The 18,696-nt window shown below is 40.5% G+C and overlaps 1 protein-coding gene across 1 annotated transcript in view; it reads right to left on the minus strand.

The window, feature by feature from the left end:
- Positions 1-6,255: 6,255 nt before the first annotated feature.
- The window catches only part of KIAA1549 (KIAA1549 ortholog), a 125,241-nt gene continuing 112,800 nt past the window's right edge, over positions 6,256-18,696 (minus strand). The window contains exons 17-20 of the mRNA XM_057504802.1: positions 18,419-18,465; positions 14,401-14,558; positions 9,255-9,400; positions 6,256-7,261 (exon numbers count right to left, since the gene is read on the minus strand). Coding sequence (XP_057360785.1) covers positions 7,010-7,261; positions 9,255-9,400; positions 14,401-14,558; positions 18,419-18,465 — 603 coding nt within the window. The 3' untranslated portion in view covers positions 6,256-7,009. The remainder of the gene's footprint in view (positions 7,262-9,254; positions 9,401-14,400; positions 14,559-18,418; positions 18,466-18,696) is intronic.

Genomic DNA, 18,696 nt, shown 5'->3' on the forward strand with positions numbered 1-18,696 from the left:
GTTACTAGATAAATAGCACATGGTGTGGTCCAAGAACAACAAACACATTTCACCGATTACCTAATTCAGACACTGGACCAAAGGATCTCTCTCTGCATTTGCTACCGTTTCTTTTTACCTTAAGCTGTGCTTGGCAAGTGCAATGTAGAGAGAGAGGGACAAGAAATACCAATTATGGTTTAAATTCATATTAATGTCAACTCAATGTTCAGGCTCTGAGCATGGGACCAGCCTAACCCTTTTTCTAAGCCTTAGCTGCTTCTAGCAACTCCTTGTTCTTCTGTCATTTTGAAACTATCTACATTCAGAGCATATAAAATATCTTAGGGGAACAAGTTGTACCAGTTAGTCTGCTGTATTTATTAAAACATAAAGATATTAAAACTGTCACAATAATTATTTCTTCGCTATGTCTAATATATTCGAGGACCTGACCATTGTGTATGTGTGTATATACATTCATGCAAATGTATGTATGTATATTTCTTAATTTCCATTTTTCCTTCAAGGATTAATTTCTGGTCTGGTTAAATGTGCTTAAACATATGTGAGTGTATGTATATATATATATAGGTTTTTTTTTTTACCTCTTTAAACATTTGAAACATACTTTTAAGGTCTCTTTCATAGTTATTTTCTCTTAATTTTTAGGTTCAAATCCTCCTTTCGGGGGGTCCTGTGAACACCCCTTCACGAAGGCTTCTATCTGCTGAGACTGGCAGCTGTTAACTGGTCTCAGTGTCGGCAGAAGCTGGCTGCCCTGAGAAGTACTGGGTGCGGACGCCCAAGCCAGGCGGGTACGAGCCTCTGCAGAAGGACTGGGGGCTTCGCCTATACCAAATCCATTTGTTTTTACGTTTAAAAAATCGGATTTACAGAAAAGCTGCACAAATGGAGTGTTTCTGCATACCTTTTATGGAGCTTCCCCCGATCTTAAAGTCTTAGTAATCATAGTAAAGTTAGCAAAACCAATATATTAACCTTTGCATAATTCTGTTACCTACACTTTAGACTTTATTTGGATTTCAACAGGTTCTCCTCTAATATCCTTTTTTGTTGTCAGTGTTGTTCCAGGATCCTATCCAGGTTTCCACATTTCACTTCATTATATTCCACTGTGATTTTTAGTTCCTTCTGCTGTTCTCGGTTTCAAGGAGTTATTTTCTTGGGTTTCGTAAACAGCTCCAGGTTTAGCCTGTTACCTTTCAAGATTGCACAGACTTGATCTTCTCATTTATCTTTCTAGATTGTAGAGTCCTAATCTTTTAATTCTAAAATGAATCTGCTCAGTGGATGCATTCATTTGATTGGTGGGTGGCAGAAAAGCAGAACACAGAGAGTAGCAGGGAGCGGCACCCACCAATGCAAGTGAAAATAATTCTGCAAATTCCACACACTGAATACACTGCTTTCCACTTAATTCCTTGGAAAATGAAAGTACTAGGTGTTCTCACCAGGGACAGAAAAAGTAGAGGGCAAAAAGATTATATCATTTAACTTCTACATTTTACAAATGAGAAAACAATCACATTGCAAAGGAAATAAACAGAAAACATCATTTGACACCAATTCATAGTATTTATTGACATTTCCATTTAAAATGCTAGGAAAGCTGTATAAATTGTAAACATGGAAACCAAACACTTGCATAAATTATTTCAAAACTACAGCACATTAGAAAACAGTGCAGCTAATTGAAGGGTAGAAACATAACTGACAAATAGAAGGGAGGGCTCAATTACTAAATCATTTATCTATACTGAAATTTAAGTGCCTGTTTGAGACCAGCAAACCATGATTGTCAAGTTCAAGTTGCAGTACTGATGCCACGAGTGGCCTCAATTTGCTCTGCATATTTTCGTACAGTAACTCATAATCTAGGAATGAGAGTGCAGAAGAGGCAGAAGAACATGACCTTGACAAAGTAGGAGGAGGCAGGTGGGCATCCCAGAGCAGCTCTGCTGAGCCTCCTTTCCGATAAAGGTACCACTAACTCCCCAGTCTCCAAAGACGATGCTCTGGAGGAGGGCACGGTTGTCTCTACTCTCCTCTGGTTAGAGCAACTGTATTAATTGATGGAGCATCCTCCTCCTTTCCCCACATCTACAAGAGGAACAGGCAGGGTGTCTGGCTTGAAGCTGGCCCTATACTATTCCTAACCTGCACACTTAGGGGGTCAAGTTATGAATGCTTGAAATCTGGGGGGCATGAGAAGACACTATACATGATGCTGAAGGTTGTCCAGAAAGGTTCTGTGGCACTGGGGACTTAAATCACTTACACTTTTATCTGTCCCTTCTACCTAGTCACTCTTTCTTTATATGTGAAATGCAGAAAAGCCTGGAGGCAGAAGGCAATGCAGGAACCCGCATAATCATCTACCCATGAGAAACAATTTGAGTTGGGTGCCTCAGATTAAAATATTCAATCTTTATCTCACTTGCTCACCGATTCCCCACTTTGTTTCACATCTCCAAAAGCATTTAATATTCTTCTCCTAAATTTCAATGCCATTGCATGTTTTTAAGATAAATTCTCAAGTGTGCTATTATGAACACAAGCATGGAACTAGGATTGTACCATGAGGTTTCGGTTTTCAAGCCTTCTTAATACTGGAGAAAGGAGTCCTGGATTCAACACCCAGAGTCACCTCCATGAATTTCAAAAGGAACCTGAAACACTCCTGTTCATTAGATAGTAAGTGTTTAAGTCTATTACATTTTACAGTACATTATAGCAGGTGCTCACAGAAAGCCCTCTCACCTGTTAACACGAATATCTGTTAAGGTGTTGAATTAAATGCAAAAATGAAGTTCAAGTTACCAACCCATAAAAGTATGTTCTGTTTTCAAATGGTCTGTGTGCAGGTATAAAGGTGGATTTCCTCACACACCTGCCTGGGACAAATGTGGGTAAGGAGGGTCTGGAGACTGGCTTTGGAGACACGTTCTGGAGGTAGAATGAAATGGCTGAAACTCAACTAGAGCTGAAGCAGTGTGGTAGTTAAGACTGGAGGCCCCCTTCCCCGCCTGCCCAGAACCTTAACCAGCTTTCCTTCCAACCAACAAATTCATTCATGTCTAAGAATCTGGAATGAAAGGGATAGAGAAGTTTACTTAATGATTAACTTGTAAATTACTGCAAATGCAAATTGGTGTCCCAGTGATTGGTGTGGTCACTGGAGCACTAAGAAGTTGTGCAAACGCAGTAAACACTGACCCTGTACACAGTTAAATGGGAGGCTCATAGAGCACAGAATTACCTGTTTTGGCCCAAAGCCTTCAGGCGTACCTTCACCTGTGATGCTTGGCACACAGGCCTCATGCCCTGAAAAATCTGGTTGGCAAAAACCTGCTTAGTCTGCTGCTCAAGTCACATGCCACCAAAATCAAAACATACTCTGAAATTAAATGAGAAAAATGTGAAGGGAGCCATAAAGAAGTCAAGTAATTTATTTATAACCCACTATGCTCCACAAAGGATTTATTTAGCGTTGCTGACCAGCTGACCATTGAGATCTGCTCTAAGCAATAAACCTTGATGGAATTCTTATCACTCTTTTCAGACTTTACATTTGGTCCTTCAGCAGTTCTTCCCTCCTTCTCCCCTTCTCCCCTCCAGACCGATCTGTTCCTCTGTAGCCCTTCCCAGACCGGGTCATTTTCTCACTGCCCACTGCCAACACACAGCACCGCTTCCTCCTCTTGTTTCAGTGAATCCATTAACAGTGTGGTCAGGGATTCAGTTCCCGTATTGTAGCAGATCAAGATCAAGTTCGTTTGCAGTGACAGCTTCACCCAGCGTCTCCATCCCTCCCCAGACCCTCTGCGCTCTTCTCGTGCCACCTCGCCATGTGGCTGGGCAGCTCCCATCTCCATTAAAGTAGCTTCTGAAGTTGGTTCTTCTCAAGGTCCCGTTTCCAAATGCGCAACTTCCACTTCTTCTGAGTACCGAATGCACTCGTGTACTCCCAATGAATTTTACTGATACGTACACCATTTTACTCATCTGTATCTCCTGTCTTTTATACCTGTCTGTTCTCTGATTTGGATTCTAAGAGTCAGAAGGCAGGGCTAATGTGGACTTATTTGGTGCCAGAAAGTGCAGACAGTCAGGAGCAGGCAGAAAGATGCTTAATAAATACTGTTTGAAAGTTAGTGGTGAAGGAAGTGAATTTAAAGCAAAACGGGAGAGAGGGCGAGGAGCCACGTGGGTCCTTTGGTTTGCTGTGGTTACCGCCACATGAACTCATTCATTGCTAGATCACAGCGTATCAGATCGTTGAACCCCAGTGCAATCGTACAGGTAATAGCTTCATTTCACAGTGCTTTGTGACCCCTCCCCTCAAGGGATGTTTGCACACATGATCCCAGCTGATTCTCACAACGAGAAATCCTGGGAGGAGGGCAGGTGAGGTCTGTTCTCATTTGGCTGATGGGGAGAATGAGGCTCAGAGAAGGTCGCTGACCAGCAAGTTAGTGACAAAGTACACTTTGAAAATAATCATTTCTCCAATCTTCTCTAAAATTCAGACTCAGATTTATAGCTCATGACATTATTATAACTTTTAAAACAGGAAAAGAGAATAGACATAAAACTTAACTTTTCTTCTTAGAATACTTCACTAAATGGAACTCCAAAGCCCCACATGCTCGTCCACACAAGGCCCTTTCTTTTTAGCGGATCACATTAACTAAGCACGTGAGGACTCACATGGGTGTGGTGCTTCCCAGGACAGTAGTTTGTCCTGAGTTTGGTGATAGGTGTTTAGAGAAAACCAGTGCAAACTAAGTGAGCTTTACAACCAACACAAAGGTGCTGGTGATCCCAGGGGCCTGCTCATACTACACACCAGCAGTTGTTCATTCTATGTTACCTTTGGTCTTGACATGAGTTTAAAAGTATATCAATTCTAACAATTACAGGCAGAATCCTTTTATGCTGGTTTGAAAGCCATCGAAATCTCTATTGCAGCCCCCTTTACAACAGAGCCTGTTTCTGCAACATACAAAGGAGGCAATAACCATTTCATACTCTGTGAGCAAATGCTTACGACACAGAAAAATGGCAGAAGAGGGGCCTGTGTTTATTCCATTTCCTGTCACACCATCAGAGTTCATAGTAAGGTATCCATAATAAAATTCTGCTTGGATATGAGATTCTTAATAACATATTCAGGAAACCTGCTACTTTTAAGTGATATGCAAAGAGAATCCTTTACTGTGGGGAAAGTCTAAACCAAGACAGAAGAAATCAAGCCCAGAAGGAGTTTTCTCTCCCACACCCTTTGGAGCCTGTGAGGACTTCCTGAAAAGGAGTTCCAGTTCCTTTTATTTAACATCCTTGAGAAATTTATTCTCCTGTATTCCTCCTCTTTCAGAAGTGAACAGATGAAAAATGGCCACATTTTAACTTCTCAGAACCAGCTTTCCCTGTATTCAGACTACACGGCGTGTTCAATTAAGGAAGTGCTGAAACATGATTCTGGAACCCGATGATTACATTTTGGAAACCCATTTTAGCTATTTCAGGGTTCTTAAATTTTTAGGCAGATTCTGATTAGTTGGAGTCCCAACTTCTGCCTGTTTATCTATTGCTTAATTAAAAGTGTTTGTTGATCTAATAGAAAAAGGATTCACAGTGGAAATCTGTTCTCTGTTTTTCTTCTGAGCTTCACTCAGGTACCAGAAAACAGAATGGCCCTTGTTATTACATTCCTGACTCTAATTTGGGAAGTGGAGAAACGTTCACTTCCAGAGTAATCCCAAGTGAGAGGATACCTCTGTCAAACCCAAAGCACATAAGACGGTTTGAATAGCCACTCAGCAGAGTCACGCACAATAAAATCCGAAGTTAGGAGCAACTTCCTCCTTTCCTTTGTGGTCTCAAAGCTCTTCTTTACATTTCTTGATTCATTACAGAAAGGCTGAACTGAACTCAGTTCCATTTCCAGGCCCTGAACACAGAGAATGTGATTACTAGGAATGTACCCATGAGTAACAATTTGGTGCGCCCTAGGAATTTTTATAAATAACTTTTGCTCACGTAAGCTTTCTCATTCAAACATAATTTGGGAGTAACTCCTCAGCCAAGTGCAAGGACTAGGTAGGACCTCTTGAAAGCCTCATTCTATAGGACTGGCCTTGGTTTGTGCCGAAACAGGATGCCATCAGTAGGTTCATGTGCCAACTAATAAACAGCAAATACCATTAAGAATGTAAATCTAAACTTTGATAGGCATTTTGAATAACCAAATAAATAGTAAGCTTTTATTCTCCACATAGGAGGGTTTTTCCTTTCTAGAACAAATGAAGCCTTCAATGTAATCTTCCATTGTAAAAGCCAAAGTTGCATTTCACAGACTTAAAGGTGAGGGGCCCGTGGAGCTGCAGCACCAGAAGGAAAAATGCAGATGATGGCTTTGTCTCGAATCACCAGGCCCTACAAGCTATCATTTGGTTTCTCACTAGTAACTTTTTTTATTCCCCAACCGTCTTGGCGTTCTTCCTGTCAATATTACTATTAAAATGAGTTCCTATGGAGAAAAAGAGGGAAATCGAGCTGTTAATAAAATGTCTTCAGATCTCTTCTCAGAAAACAAAGCAGCAGGTTCATCAACCAAGCCAGTCTGAATCACATCTTCCCACGGAAATGCTGGGCTCCTTTAATCCCTGTACCACTGACAGATTTTCATCGTTTGCCTTTAAAAAGGAGACTTAGTAGTTTTGTTAGCTTAGGTTTGTGGTTTGTCTTCATGAAGTGTGCTGGCTTTTGGCCAAAAGTATATAAATTTCCACTGAACCCAAGTGGCCACAAAATTGCCAACTTATTAAAAACATCATGAGCTGTCATGTGACTTATGGCATTTTCTAAAATTGCAACTTGCTCTCTTACAGGGGCTCCTAGCCCAGGAGATGTTGTCCTCCCACAAACACCCACTCAGTTGCGTTCCTTTCGGTCTTGCTTCCACGGGAAGCAGATACTTGGCAAATCTGCATGGTGAGGCTGATCAGCTGTGGAAGTTCTGCACGGTGGTCTGTTTCTGGGAGAGCCGAAGGAGCTCCTCGCGGATCGCTTTGATGAGGGAGGCTGAGGAGTGGCTGGGCTGCAGGTCTTCCGTGGAGCTGGCGGCGTAGGCGAGCCCAGCCCCCGGCAGCCCCCGGTGCGGGAGGTTCCCAGGAGGAGCTGAGGGCTCCCTGCCTGAAGTCCTTGGCACCTGGAACAGCGGTGAGGAATACTCTTGATGTCCGAGCATGTGTGTCTAAAAAAACACGGGCAAACATTACTGTATTTCCCACGCAAGAACAGGAGGGAAAATCAAATCCAAACTGGTAATGGGCACTCACCTGGGCCTTCTTCTACCCATCTCCCACCCAACAACTCAGCCCTCCGGAAGGGCCCCCTGAGACTGGGCTGCAGACAGTAACTGCAGAAATTGCTCAGGGTACAAAGAAACCTGTGAACTTAGGTGCCTAATAAATACTTGCTTAAAGACGGAAAAGATCTGGTTGGTCAAGTCCCTGTGCCTGTGTGTGTGGAAGTGAGTGGCCCACGGGGAGAACAGGTAGGGCCCTGGAGTCCCCCAGGGAGGTGACAGGTCAGATAAGGATCTGAAAGTTGGGAGAGACAAGCAGGGACAGGCAGAGGCTCTGACAAGAACTGTCTTTCTGCCACCCAAGGAGGGTGTCCACGGGACACATGCTGGGACCACAGAACACGAACATCATTACACATTTTCCATTTGATTTGTCTGTGTGTCTATCCAGCGCTCTGTATAGCCTTTTCTTTAAAAAGTTTCTGCACTAAAACATAAAGCCATTTTGCTCATATTTGCATATAATAAATATAAATTGCTATGTTCATCTGACAAGAACTACTATACTTTTCAGTGATTTTTTTTTTCGTATCCTTTTCGCTGAAAAATTTCTCTTTGCATATATATATGAGCACCAAATCTGTGGTTTCACTGATGCTAAGAGTGAGCTACTAGCCTGGCAAACATGGCATGCAAGCCCTAGAATATTCCACGTTCCACTTTTCCCCATACTGATAAAGAGGTTTTCTAAAGCAAACATTGGATTTGATAGAAAAATACAAACCACCACATGAAACTAACTTGAGCACAAGGAAGGCAGAAAAACAAAACTGTCAGCAAATGTAAAGCAGATTCCTAAGATTACAATGCATGACAATGTTATCTTTTGGGGAAAAATTACATCCTAAAGTTAATGAGAAACCTTTTCATCCAGTCATGAAAGGAATTTAATGTATCTGCTGGAAAGATATGTAAATACAGTGAAAGTTGTGGCACAGTGATAAAGATAAAACAAAAAGTATTATTTTGGTTTGCATTTTCAGATTCATAAAATGAATATAAAATTCTTGAGAACAACAAAGGAAAGCACTTGCAGAAATCACCTGTGCCCATATCGATTCCATTCTTACTGAGGAATGCTCAGAGTGATGAGAAGCCTCCAAAACAAACCCCAAGGCTTGAAGTGCCCCAAACTGTGTGCTCATGGGCAAAAGCATCTACTGGTGGTGGTCATCACAGAAACGACAGTTATAAACCCGCAATAAAGCACAAATGGTGAGCAAGTGGGTATGTAAGTTATGAATATTTGTATAGTGACAACACCAAAGAGAAAATCCACCATTTTAATTACCTTCAGGTTCAGTCGCTACTTAAAAGTCAAAATCACAGTGACAAGGAGTAGAAGGGGGGGTGCTGGGAGCTGAGGCAGAGGTGGAATGCGGGAGTTGGAGTTTCCTGAGTACAGAGTTCCAGTTTTACAAGATGCAAAGAGCTATGGAGATGGACGGTGGGGATGGCTGCGTGACACTATGAATGTATTTAAAACCAGTGAATTGTACACTTAAAAATGGCTAAGATGGTAAATCTTATGTTACATGTATTCTACAATAAAAAAATTTTTGAAAAATTTAAAGTGTTACTGAGGTGTTTGTTCAGATTTTCTGTAATGAATATTGCTTTCAGTACTTTAGGCCTGAAATACGCCTCAAAAAAAATTACATACTTTCCCAAAGTTCAATGCCAATATTCTCCCACTCTAGGTCACAGGGAATTTACTGTCTAAACACTATAAGCAAAAATACACTCAGGAAAAAAAAGTGAGGTTAAAACTTTTCTTTATGTAGGTCTTAAAAAGGGATCCCCAAAGCGGAAGCAAAAGCAGCTAAATTAAGTGATTATGTCTGGATTTTCCACGATGACCCAAACACAAGATACTCACAGCCTCTCTTCGGCCTGCTTCCTCCTCCCCGTGCAAAGGCCAGCCTGGTCCCCCACACTGACCGCCTCTGCTTGGCGGGATTTCCACTGGCTGGGCTCCAATCCTGCTCGCAATCCCCACCTGCGTCAGGTGCTGGATCTGGGGGCCTGAAAGAACATGGTGGGACGGCCTGGTCAGCACTTGTAGGGGAGGCGAGGCCGCCCAGGGGGACACGTGGGCTCTGACCATGGCATGCCCTCCGGGGCGAGGGATACGAGCACTGCTCAAACATGGCACCAGTTCTATCTCTATCTCCAGAGAATGACATTTCCTAAAACAGACCAAGAGCTTCTCGGCTTGTGGGCTTTCACGTCCTCTCAGTGCAATGGCTGACTGTGATGCTCTTTTCTTTGCTACACATCAAAGGACTGGGGATACAGGGTCTAATAAGGGCCCTTCCACTCATTACTGTACAGGTTACAAATAAGGATGAGCTTATTTCTTCAGAAGAAAGGAATGAAAGGTTTTGGATCCATAAAGCAGCTGAAACTGCTGAAAATACAATCAGCTTTTTTCCTTAAAAGGCAGGGTGCATATTTATTTGAATTCAGAATGTTAAATTTATTTTCATTATATTCACACATCATTTCCATAACTTAGCTATGTCACAACTAAAATTTTAAAGCCACCCACCCCACCTCCTCGGTGAGGTGTGCTGACAGCAAAGCCAGAAGGCTCTAGCAGCAACTTCTCCCACAGTTAGACACGCCATGGCATTGCATGGCTACGAAGGCCAGGCTTTGAACAACAGATAGTCCTCCCTCCACAACTTTCGTTATACGGCTGTTTCTCCCTATTCTGCAGATTAAGGAGGAATAAAGTGATCTTTAAGCATTGTGAAATAAGATAACCTGTTTTCCAAATGCTCCTAGGATCACGAACTCCATCTATGATGCTCAGACTGGTCTACAGAGGCTCAGAATACAGAGAGGTGAGGCTCTCTCCATCTTTGTCTTCTACTCTAGTGGTCTAATTAACAGCCTCCATTTATCAAATGTGTTTTTTTTAAAAAAGGAACTCCATAGTTTTACCTGGATATATAATGACCACTAAAAACTAAAGGTCGGAAAAAACCTTCTAGGCTCTTGACAGAGCAACTGTCCTCTGCAGGAGCTCCTGCTAGTTAGTGCAGATTCACAACAGTATCAAAATTATTAGGACTATCAGTATTGTCTGCCCAATAAACCTTGTTTGAGCAAATCTCGCAAAGGACAAAAATGCAGCACAGTGTTCCCCGTCGTGTACAAGGGCTCAGACAACTGAACAGGGAGAAACCTCTGTGTTACTGCCACAACCATAGCTGAAATTGGAATTCAGATGTGATTCTGTGTCTTGCTCTGTTTACTTGATGACACAGCACAGGCTTCCCCCATGACTCAAGTGGGCCACTGCACCCAGCAAGCCTGAGTTTGCCTTCCAGCCCAGCCACAGACCAGCCCTGTGACCCTGAACACCCGCTTACAACTCCCACAAAGCCTTAATGCCTCACTTCTCAAATTGGGATAAAAAAAAAAATCTACCTCATGATGTTATTTCAAGGATTAAAAGGAAATGAAATAGGTCAAGTACCATACACAGCAGGCAATCGGGAAGTCTTAAGTTCCCTTTTTCTGGTTCTTTCAGAGCTCTTCATTTTAAATGGCTGTACATTGTAATAGATGTACTCATGATGCCCTTATTCCTGGGTATTTAGGGAACAATTTCCTGCTGTGATGAATAACGCTCCGATAAACATTTTCGCACATGTAGTTTTTCTGCAACGTTTTGGATTTTTTTGCAGAGGGGGGAACCTACCTTCCCAGAAGAGGAATTACCAAATTAAAGGCTGAGTCATATTGTTAAGCAGCTCTGCAAACATTTAATGATTTACACCACCACTGGAATAATGTAGTAATAATAGTAAAGGCGGCTAATATTCATTGAAAGTTTATGATATGCCAAGCACTATTTTGAGCACTTTACATCCGTTACCTTCTTTAATCATGAAAACATCCACAGGAGGTGAGTGCTAATATTATTATTGCCCTTATACAGATTAAGAAACTAGATATTAATTGTATCAGACCACATTACGAAAATAATTTCATAGTTGAAATGGTGCCTCATCATGACTTTAATTTGCAATTCTTCAATCATTTTCAAACCTGTTTACCTTTCATATGATACACACACACACACACACACTTCTTTTGTGAATTCTTTCTTCCTGTCTTTTGTCCATTTATCTAATGAAATTTGCACATTCATCAATTTATATGAGCCATCCTCTATAATAAAAATACTTCTTGGTCATATCTGCTGTAAATTTTACCTAGATACTATTTTCCTTTTGCTTTTCATAATTTTTAGACATATATATTGATTTTACATAGGTGAAACAGTAACTTTTCTAGTATATCAATACTTTTTCATCACAAATTTTTATGAATTAATCTCTTAATTTTAGAAATTATTAGAAAATAACTTCCTTTCCAATGTTTCATATATACAATTTCTATCTTCTTCTGGATTAAAAAAGAATATACCTGAAGCAGCTGTGAAGCAGAGGGAATCCCGTAGGGTATCATATACATTATTTCTTTTGTTGACTGACCAACAATGCAAAAACACAAGAAATGACTAGAAGACTATTAACGGACCATTATCTACCAATTATTACAAGTTTAGAATTGGCCTAAACTAGTTTCTTGATGACATAAAGGTCTATACTCTCCAGAAAGTTAAGAGTGTAGCAAAGTAAGTGATTTAACATGTAATGGGTTCTCTCACTAAACCTTCAAACAGGAGGGTAAAGAAACGAACAGGAAAAATGAATGACTCTGACCCCTTGTAATAAAACACAGAAAGATGGGTTAAAATGAACTTCAAGTATTTCTCATAGTATGCAGAGCTGTATAAGAAACAGAAATTGCTCAGGATCTTTAACTACACAGATACATTAGGAACACTGAACACCATTCACAAGTACAGCATTTGCAGTATCAGCTATTCATGAGATGAAGTTTTTATGACATGAAACAGTAATTTGAAATTTGGGGGTACAACTCTGGATCTCAGGTAAACTGATGGGGCAGAGCAATCAGCTGCCATATAAGAATCTCAGCTCACCATGCTGGACTGTGTCAACTACAAGCAGTGTTGCTCATTATGGCTCTGAAGGGGATCTCTTGGCTGGTCCACCTGCACTTCTATTGGACCAATTAGGTAAAGCAATTAAAAAGTACAACAGGATTAGAAAATTAAAGGGATTTACAAAAATCTCAGGATGAATCCCTCACAAACATCAAGCAGCTACCGAACTTGAAAAGGATTTGCTCTGGGTTCAACTATTAACACAAAACTCCCAGAAGACTCTAAGACAAATGTATTTTTTTCTTTTTTTCATTTTCTGAAAATAAGTTTATTCCTAATCTAGATGTAATTACTGAGGAAACCCGATTCAGAACACATTTTTTTTTTTGCTTTAAGAAAATTCTGAGGGTCCCACCTTTTCTCAAATTTTTACATGCATCTCAAAAAGTGACAAAAATGAGTTAGATTTTCCTCTCAACCTAAGAGTAGTTACATTGTTAAAACACAAGTGTTTGTAGCTCCATCTCTTAAAAGCAAAACTCAATATGTGAAACTTGTAATCTCTAAACTTTAACTGTGGTTTGAAAAAATCCCTGTATCTTTGCATTTAGTATACTAGATACTATACTTTCATGAAGAAAAACCAAATCATGCGTGATGTTTCTCAGATAACTGATTAAGTATATTTTAGAATTTTCTTAAGATTTATTTTCTTTCTGGCTTCAAAATTTCCAGAAACTGTACACTTTAAACTATATTCTTTTAAGAACATAAAGAATTTAAGTAGGGATATTCTGATATAGATTTTTATTTCAATTCCAATAGGTAATTAAGGAAAACCTAAATACTAGAAGTAAAGAAACGCCATGTTCCAGTACTAAGGCCTAACAAAGAACTAGAGGGCCACTTTAGAACATATGACCTTCCATTGTTGAATTATCAAGTAAAAAGCTGTGCCTGTTACCCACAAATGACACTAAAATTGTTCTTTACTCAATCAAGCCTTAATGATGGCTTGAAAGAAGGGCAGAAAGGAAAGTTCCACACAGACATCAGCAACCCCCAGTCCCTCCACCTCAGACTCTGCCCACGTGAGTGACAGCAGGCCTCAGGCAGGGAGGCATGAAAAAACTGACAAGGAAATTTTAAAAAAGGAAGAAGATGGTATTAACAAAAGCAGAGGGGAAAAAAAGAGGGAGGTGAGGTTCAAGGAGAGAACAGTGGTGCACCCCCCCCCAAGAAGTAACCAAATAAAACAAAAATCTTCCCCCAGTCACTGTCTGGCAATTTTTAGAGTTGCTTATTACAAGCCAGAAAAGTGCCTTCTTTTTTTTATTTTTCATTGAAGTATAGTTGATATACAATTGGTTATATTGGTTTCAGGTGTATAACATGCTGATTCGGCAATTACATGTATCATGAAATGTCTCCATGATAAGTGTAGTTACCGTCTGTCACCATACAAACTTATCACAGTATCAATGACTGTGCTCACCATGCTGTACCTTTCGTCCCAGTGACTTATTAATTTTATAATGGAAGCTTGTGCCTCTTTATCCTTCACCTACTTTGCCCATCTCCTAACGCCCCTTCCCCATGGCAACCTCAAGTTTGTTCTCTGTATGTATGAGTCTCTTTGTTTTGATTGTTTGAAAATTACCTTCTTTAAAACAAAAACTTATTTTAATGCCGTAATAAGTGCTCAGAAACAGATCTTTCAGTTTACCACAAGAATTCAGAAACATTTTCCCTGGAAGAAGTGGGCTCAGAATTCCACGTGAAGGGAGATGACTGCTCTCGAGATGGTGGTTCAGGAACAAATCGGAGGTCTTCAGTCCCAGATCTCAACTTCCTCTCTCCGCCCCCACTGCCCGACCTCTACGCCAGGCCACAGGGACTGTACCTCTTACAGCAAAGAGGCCATTGCGCACTGGGACACTGGTGCTCTGGGAAGTCTACAATGTGTTCTGCTAGAATTTAGCCAAAGAGCAAGCATCCTCTAGTTCAGAAATGCAAACAAAATAGCCACATGTACCTGTGGTGCCCCCGACAGGCCGAGGACGGGCCACCGATGGCACCTCCTCAGAGTAGATCCCTCGGGCGGCAAACGGGGCTTCAGCCGATGCCTGTGGCTGTTGAGGCTCCGGAGGCCCCAGCTCTGAAGACTGCAGCAAACCCGGGCCAAAACCTGGTCTGAGGGCAAACCATACAAGCATCAGGACCACACCTCACCCAGCTCTGCTGTTTTGTTAGGCCACCCTCAGCCCTGCAGGAAGACAAGACCTGTTTGCCCATTGGCTTGTCCCCCCTCTCCTCCCTCGGAACACGAGCTCCCTGAGGGCCTACACTTGCTCCGTTTGCTCTGGACATGTCCCCAGGGCTAACAACAGTGCCCAGAACAAAGCTGACGCTTGACACATCTCTGTGGATGGACCGAAGAAATGGTTTGGTTTACAGACCAAAACAAGACCCAGTCAGGTTCCAGGGCCTGTTCCTCTCAGTATCTGAGGGTGGCTTTCCACCTTGGCTGCACAGTAGCATCACCTGGGGGGCTTTTAAAAGCCCTCATTTCCCACCTCACCCCAGACTAATTATAACAGAATCTCTAGAGGGGGACCCACATGTTGGTAGCCTGTAAAGCTCCACTGGTGACCCTAATGTTCATCAAGGCTGAAAACCAGTGCTGTAAGGCAGTAGTTCTCAGACTTCTAGGCCTCAGACCTTTTTACACTCATAAAAATGGAGAACTCCCAAGAATTTTTGTTTCTGTGTGTTGTATCGATAGATATTTATTGCATTCAAAATTAAAACTGAAAAAAAATTTAAGCACTTCAAGAAAAAGTGTTAAATATATTCCACATTAACATTTGTCATGAAAACTATTTTTCAACCCCAATGCAGAAAAAATTTTACTGAGAAAAGTTTTTTCCTCTTTTTGAAATTTCCTTAATAGACAACATCTGAATTTTTACATACTTTGTATTCAATCAGCTGCCTTAAGTTATTTTAAAAAGAAAATCTGACCTCACATAAATATATAGTTGGAAATGGGAGGAATATTTTAATAGCCTTTTCAGATCATATTCAAATACTATTTCAGTTAAATATTCTTCTTTGATTCTGCACCAAAACTCAAAGGTTTCCTTAAAAGTTGGTAGCACTTGCCCCGGAAGATGACTGGTTAGCCAGAGACGGGTAAGATTCCTCAAGGGAGGAACAACCTAAGACAGGCACAGTCGCAGGGGGGTCATCAGGTGAGAAATTGGGGATCAACAGAGGTGAGGCTTAGAACCTCACCCTCCCTGTTCTGAGAGAAATCTTCTGCATATGTGGATGTTTTATTGCCCTTGTCTAGCTTGGATTAACACATAGTCTACAGGCACACACCTGATCATCTACATTTGCTCTCTTACAACACTAAACTATGTTTTCTACCTTTATGTTGTATCTACCTACCACTTCAGCATTTTATTAAAAATAATAAAGAGAGAAATGTGGTATCCACATATAAATCAAGTATAAAAATCAAATGTGTATTCATATTTGAACTGACTGTTTATAGTTCATAATGCATGAGCAAAACCAAAAGTTTCTGTGATGGCTGCCCTTGTACTGTTCACCATGTAACTTATTCACTATGTAAGAATTTGTTCTCCATGTAAGAACTTGTTCGTTATGCTTCAGAAGATTGGAGACTGACGAAAATTAGGCTTGGGATGGATTAATGATTGTGCATTGAGCATTGACTCCCCTATACAGAATTTTATTGTTGTTAACAACCATTTGATCAATAAATATGAGAGATGCCCTAAAAAAAAAAAAAAAAAAAAAAAAGTTGGTAGCACTTGGATCTCAGACATCAATGAACTTCCCATATTCTGTTACATTAAAACCCATTGGTCTATCTTGCACTTTGAATGGACCCATCTATGATTTTATGACATTGACCATTTAGAAAATATTCGGTTCACTGACTTATGCAGACTTTCTAGATACTGATACATTTCATTTTACGGTCTCAAAAAATGACATTAATGTTACCACCAAGCTCAGCAGGAAAGTTTTCAAGTACTAGGAAGGTGTCAAGTGCATACTAATAAACAAAAGTTTCCCAAATTCTAATTGTCACTTGAAAGCTCAAGTTTCTCATTGGCAACAAATTCTGTCAGTTGTTTCTCTTGAAGTGACAGGCTCCCTTCCTTCATTTTCCAGACAGTTCCTGCCAAACAGCCGAGTCAGAAATAACATTTGCTTGTTGTTTGTTCAAGCAAAACACACGGAGGAGTTAGTTCAGTGCAGTTCACAACTCAGACACCTGATCAAGTGCTTTTCCTTCCAACCTCCTTATCACCTGAGTGCTTTACATGTCTACCCTCTTTGTCCCGCAAACTATTAAACATTCAAGGGTCTAGGTTTAATAAGCTTTATAGTTCTTACTACTTCATCAAGAACACACTAACATAAAGCTGGCATTTGTAAAAACTGTGACTGCACAGCAGGGAAGGATATCCTGGCTACTCAGTCGGGCGCCACTGCCCGGACTCAGGCAGAGGCCCGAGCGGTTTCACCACCACCGCTTCTGTACCTCAGTGCAAACGTCTTGCCCGGACTCAGGCAGAGGCCCGAGCGGTTTCACCACCACCGCTTCTGTACCTCAGTGCAAACGTCTTTCTGCGATGAAAAACGTCACACACCACCTTGTTATTATGATGAAAATAGTTTAGACCCTGAAAGGTTCTCAAGAGTGAATGAGATGGGTCCGTTTTGTTTTTTAATGTTAAATCACCTTTGCATTGCTGGAATAAATTCAATTTGGCTGTGAAGTGATGTCTTTTTTTTATATATTACCAGATCTGTTTGCTGATATTAAGTTTCCATTTTTTTGCTTCTATGTTCATGAGTGAAACCAGCCCTTAATGATTCCTTTCTTGCAATGTCCTTGGGCTTGGTATCAAGGTTAGGCCAGTCACCCAGTACGAGGGGGAGTAGTGTTTTCTCTTTTCCTATTCTTCATTAGTTTGTGCAACTTTGGAACTATTCCTTCCTTCAGTATTTTTGGTAGAATTCACCGTAGAAGCCACCTGAGCCCAGAGTTTTCTTTGTGGGAAGAATTTTAATAATGATTTTGATTTCTTTAATTGTATAACTATTCAAGTTTTCTCTTTCCAGGAATTCTTCCATGTCAAGTTTATAACAAAAATGTGGTCAGAAAAACCTTAATGTCTGTAAAATCTATTAAAAATTGGTCTTTCTAAAATATGTCAAAATCTTTTTAATTTCTGTAAGATCTGGATTAACACATCCTTTTGCATCCACCTTGTTGATAATGTTACACAGATTTTTGATCAGGCTCTCAGGGGTTTATCAATTTTATTAGCTTTTTTCAAAGACTTAACTTTTAGCTTTGCTGATCTTCTCTATTATGATATTTGTTTTCTACCCCAATCATTTCTATTCTTATTTTTATTATTTCCTTTCTTCTAATTCCTTTAGGTTTAACTCAATCTTTCCTTAATATTAAGATAAATGCTTAGATCATTGATTTTTTTCAACATTTTTCTTTTCAAGTACATTTTGACTCATCTAAGGCGCCAAAGCCCCCTAACCATGGCTTTAGATGTATCCCACAGCTTTTGATATGCTGCATTTTCAAGACTCCAAACCCCGTGAGTCTGTCAAGTTTTGCTCAGCTTCGCACCCACCTTCTCCAGAACGAGCAGATTCCCCTGAAGGATGTGCCCAGAAGGCAGAGCTCACCTCTCTGGATTTCCCGGATCTTGGCCCCATACTGCATCCCTGCCCTGTTAGCTATCTGGATTTTGTTTTTTATTTTAAAATCCCGTCTAGCTTTTCCAGTTGTCCTCAGCAAATTATCTAGTCTGTCATTACTGGAAAAACTTAAATTCCAACTTTTTTTCTCTTCTGGTTAGATCAAGAAAACACATAACTGAGTTTTGCAATTTGCTCATATTAGCTAAAAGAAAGGAGTTTACAAAATTTGAAAAACAGCCTATGTGAGGAAGTCCGAACACATAGTTTCCTGAAGACTGTACCTTGGCAATGGGCCTGATGGGGGAGTCATCCCATAGTCTTCATACCTCTGGAAGAAATTCAAAGGAAGATGAAGATTAACATTTAATATTTATTAGAAAGTGATAACAGCAGCCTTATAAATTTATTAAGTTTACAGGATCAACTTTCAAGAGAATTATTTTCTCATAAAAAGTTAGCATGCCATTGGGGCATTCTGCCATCAGGCAATTCCAGAAGTCCCAGTTTGAGAAACAGGGCTACCAAGCTTTAGAAAATACACGACTACTTCTAGACTTTT

Source organism: Manis pentadactyla, chromosome 7, assembly GCF_030020395.1.
Source record: "Manis pentadactyla isolate mManPen7 chromosome 7, mManPen7.hap1, whole genome shotgun sequence".
NCBI lineage: Eukaryota > Metazoa > Chordata > Mammalia > Pholidota > Manidae > Manis > Manis pentadactyla.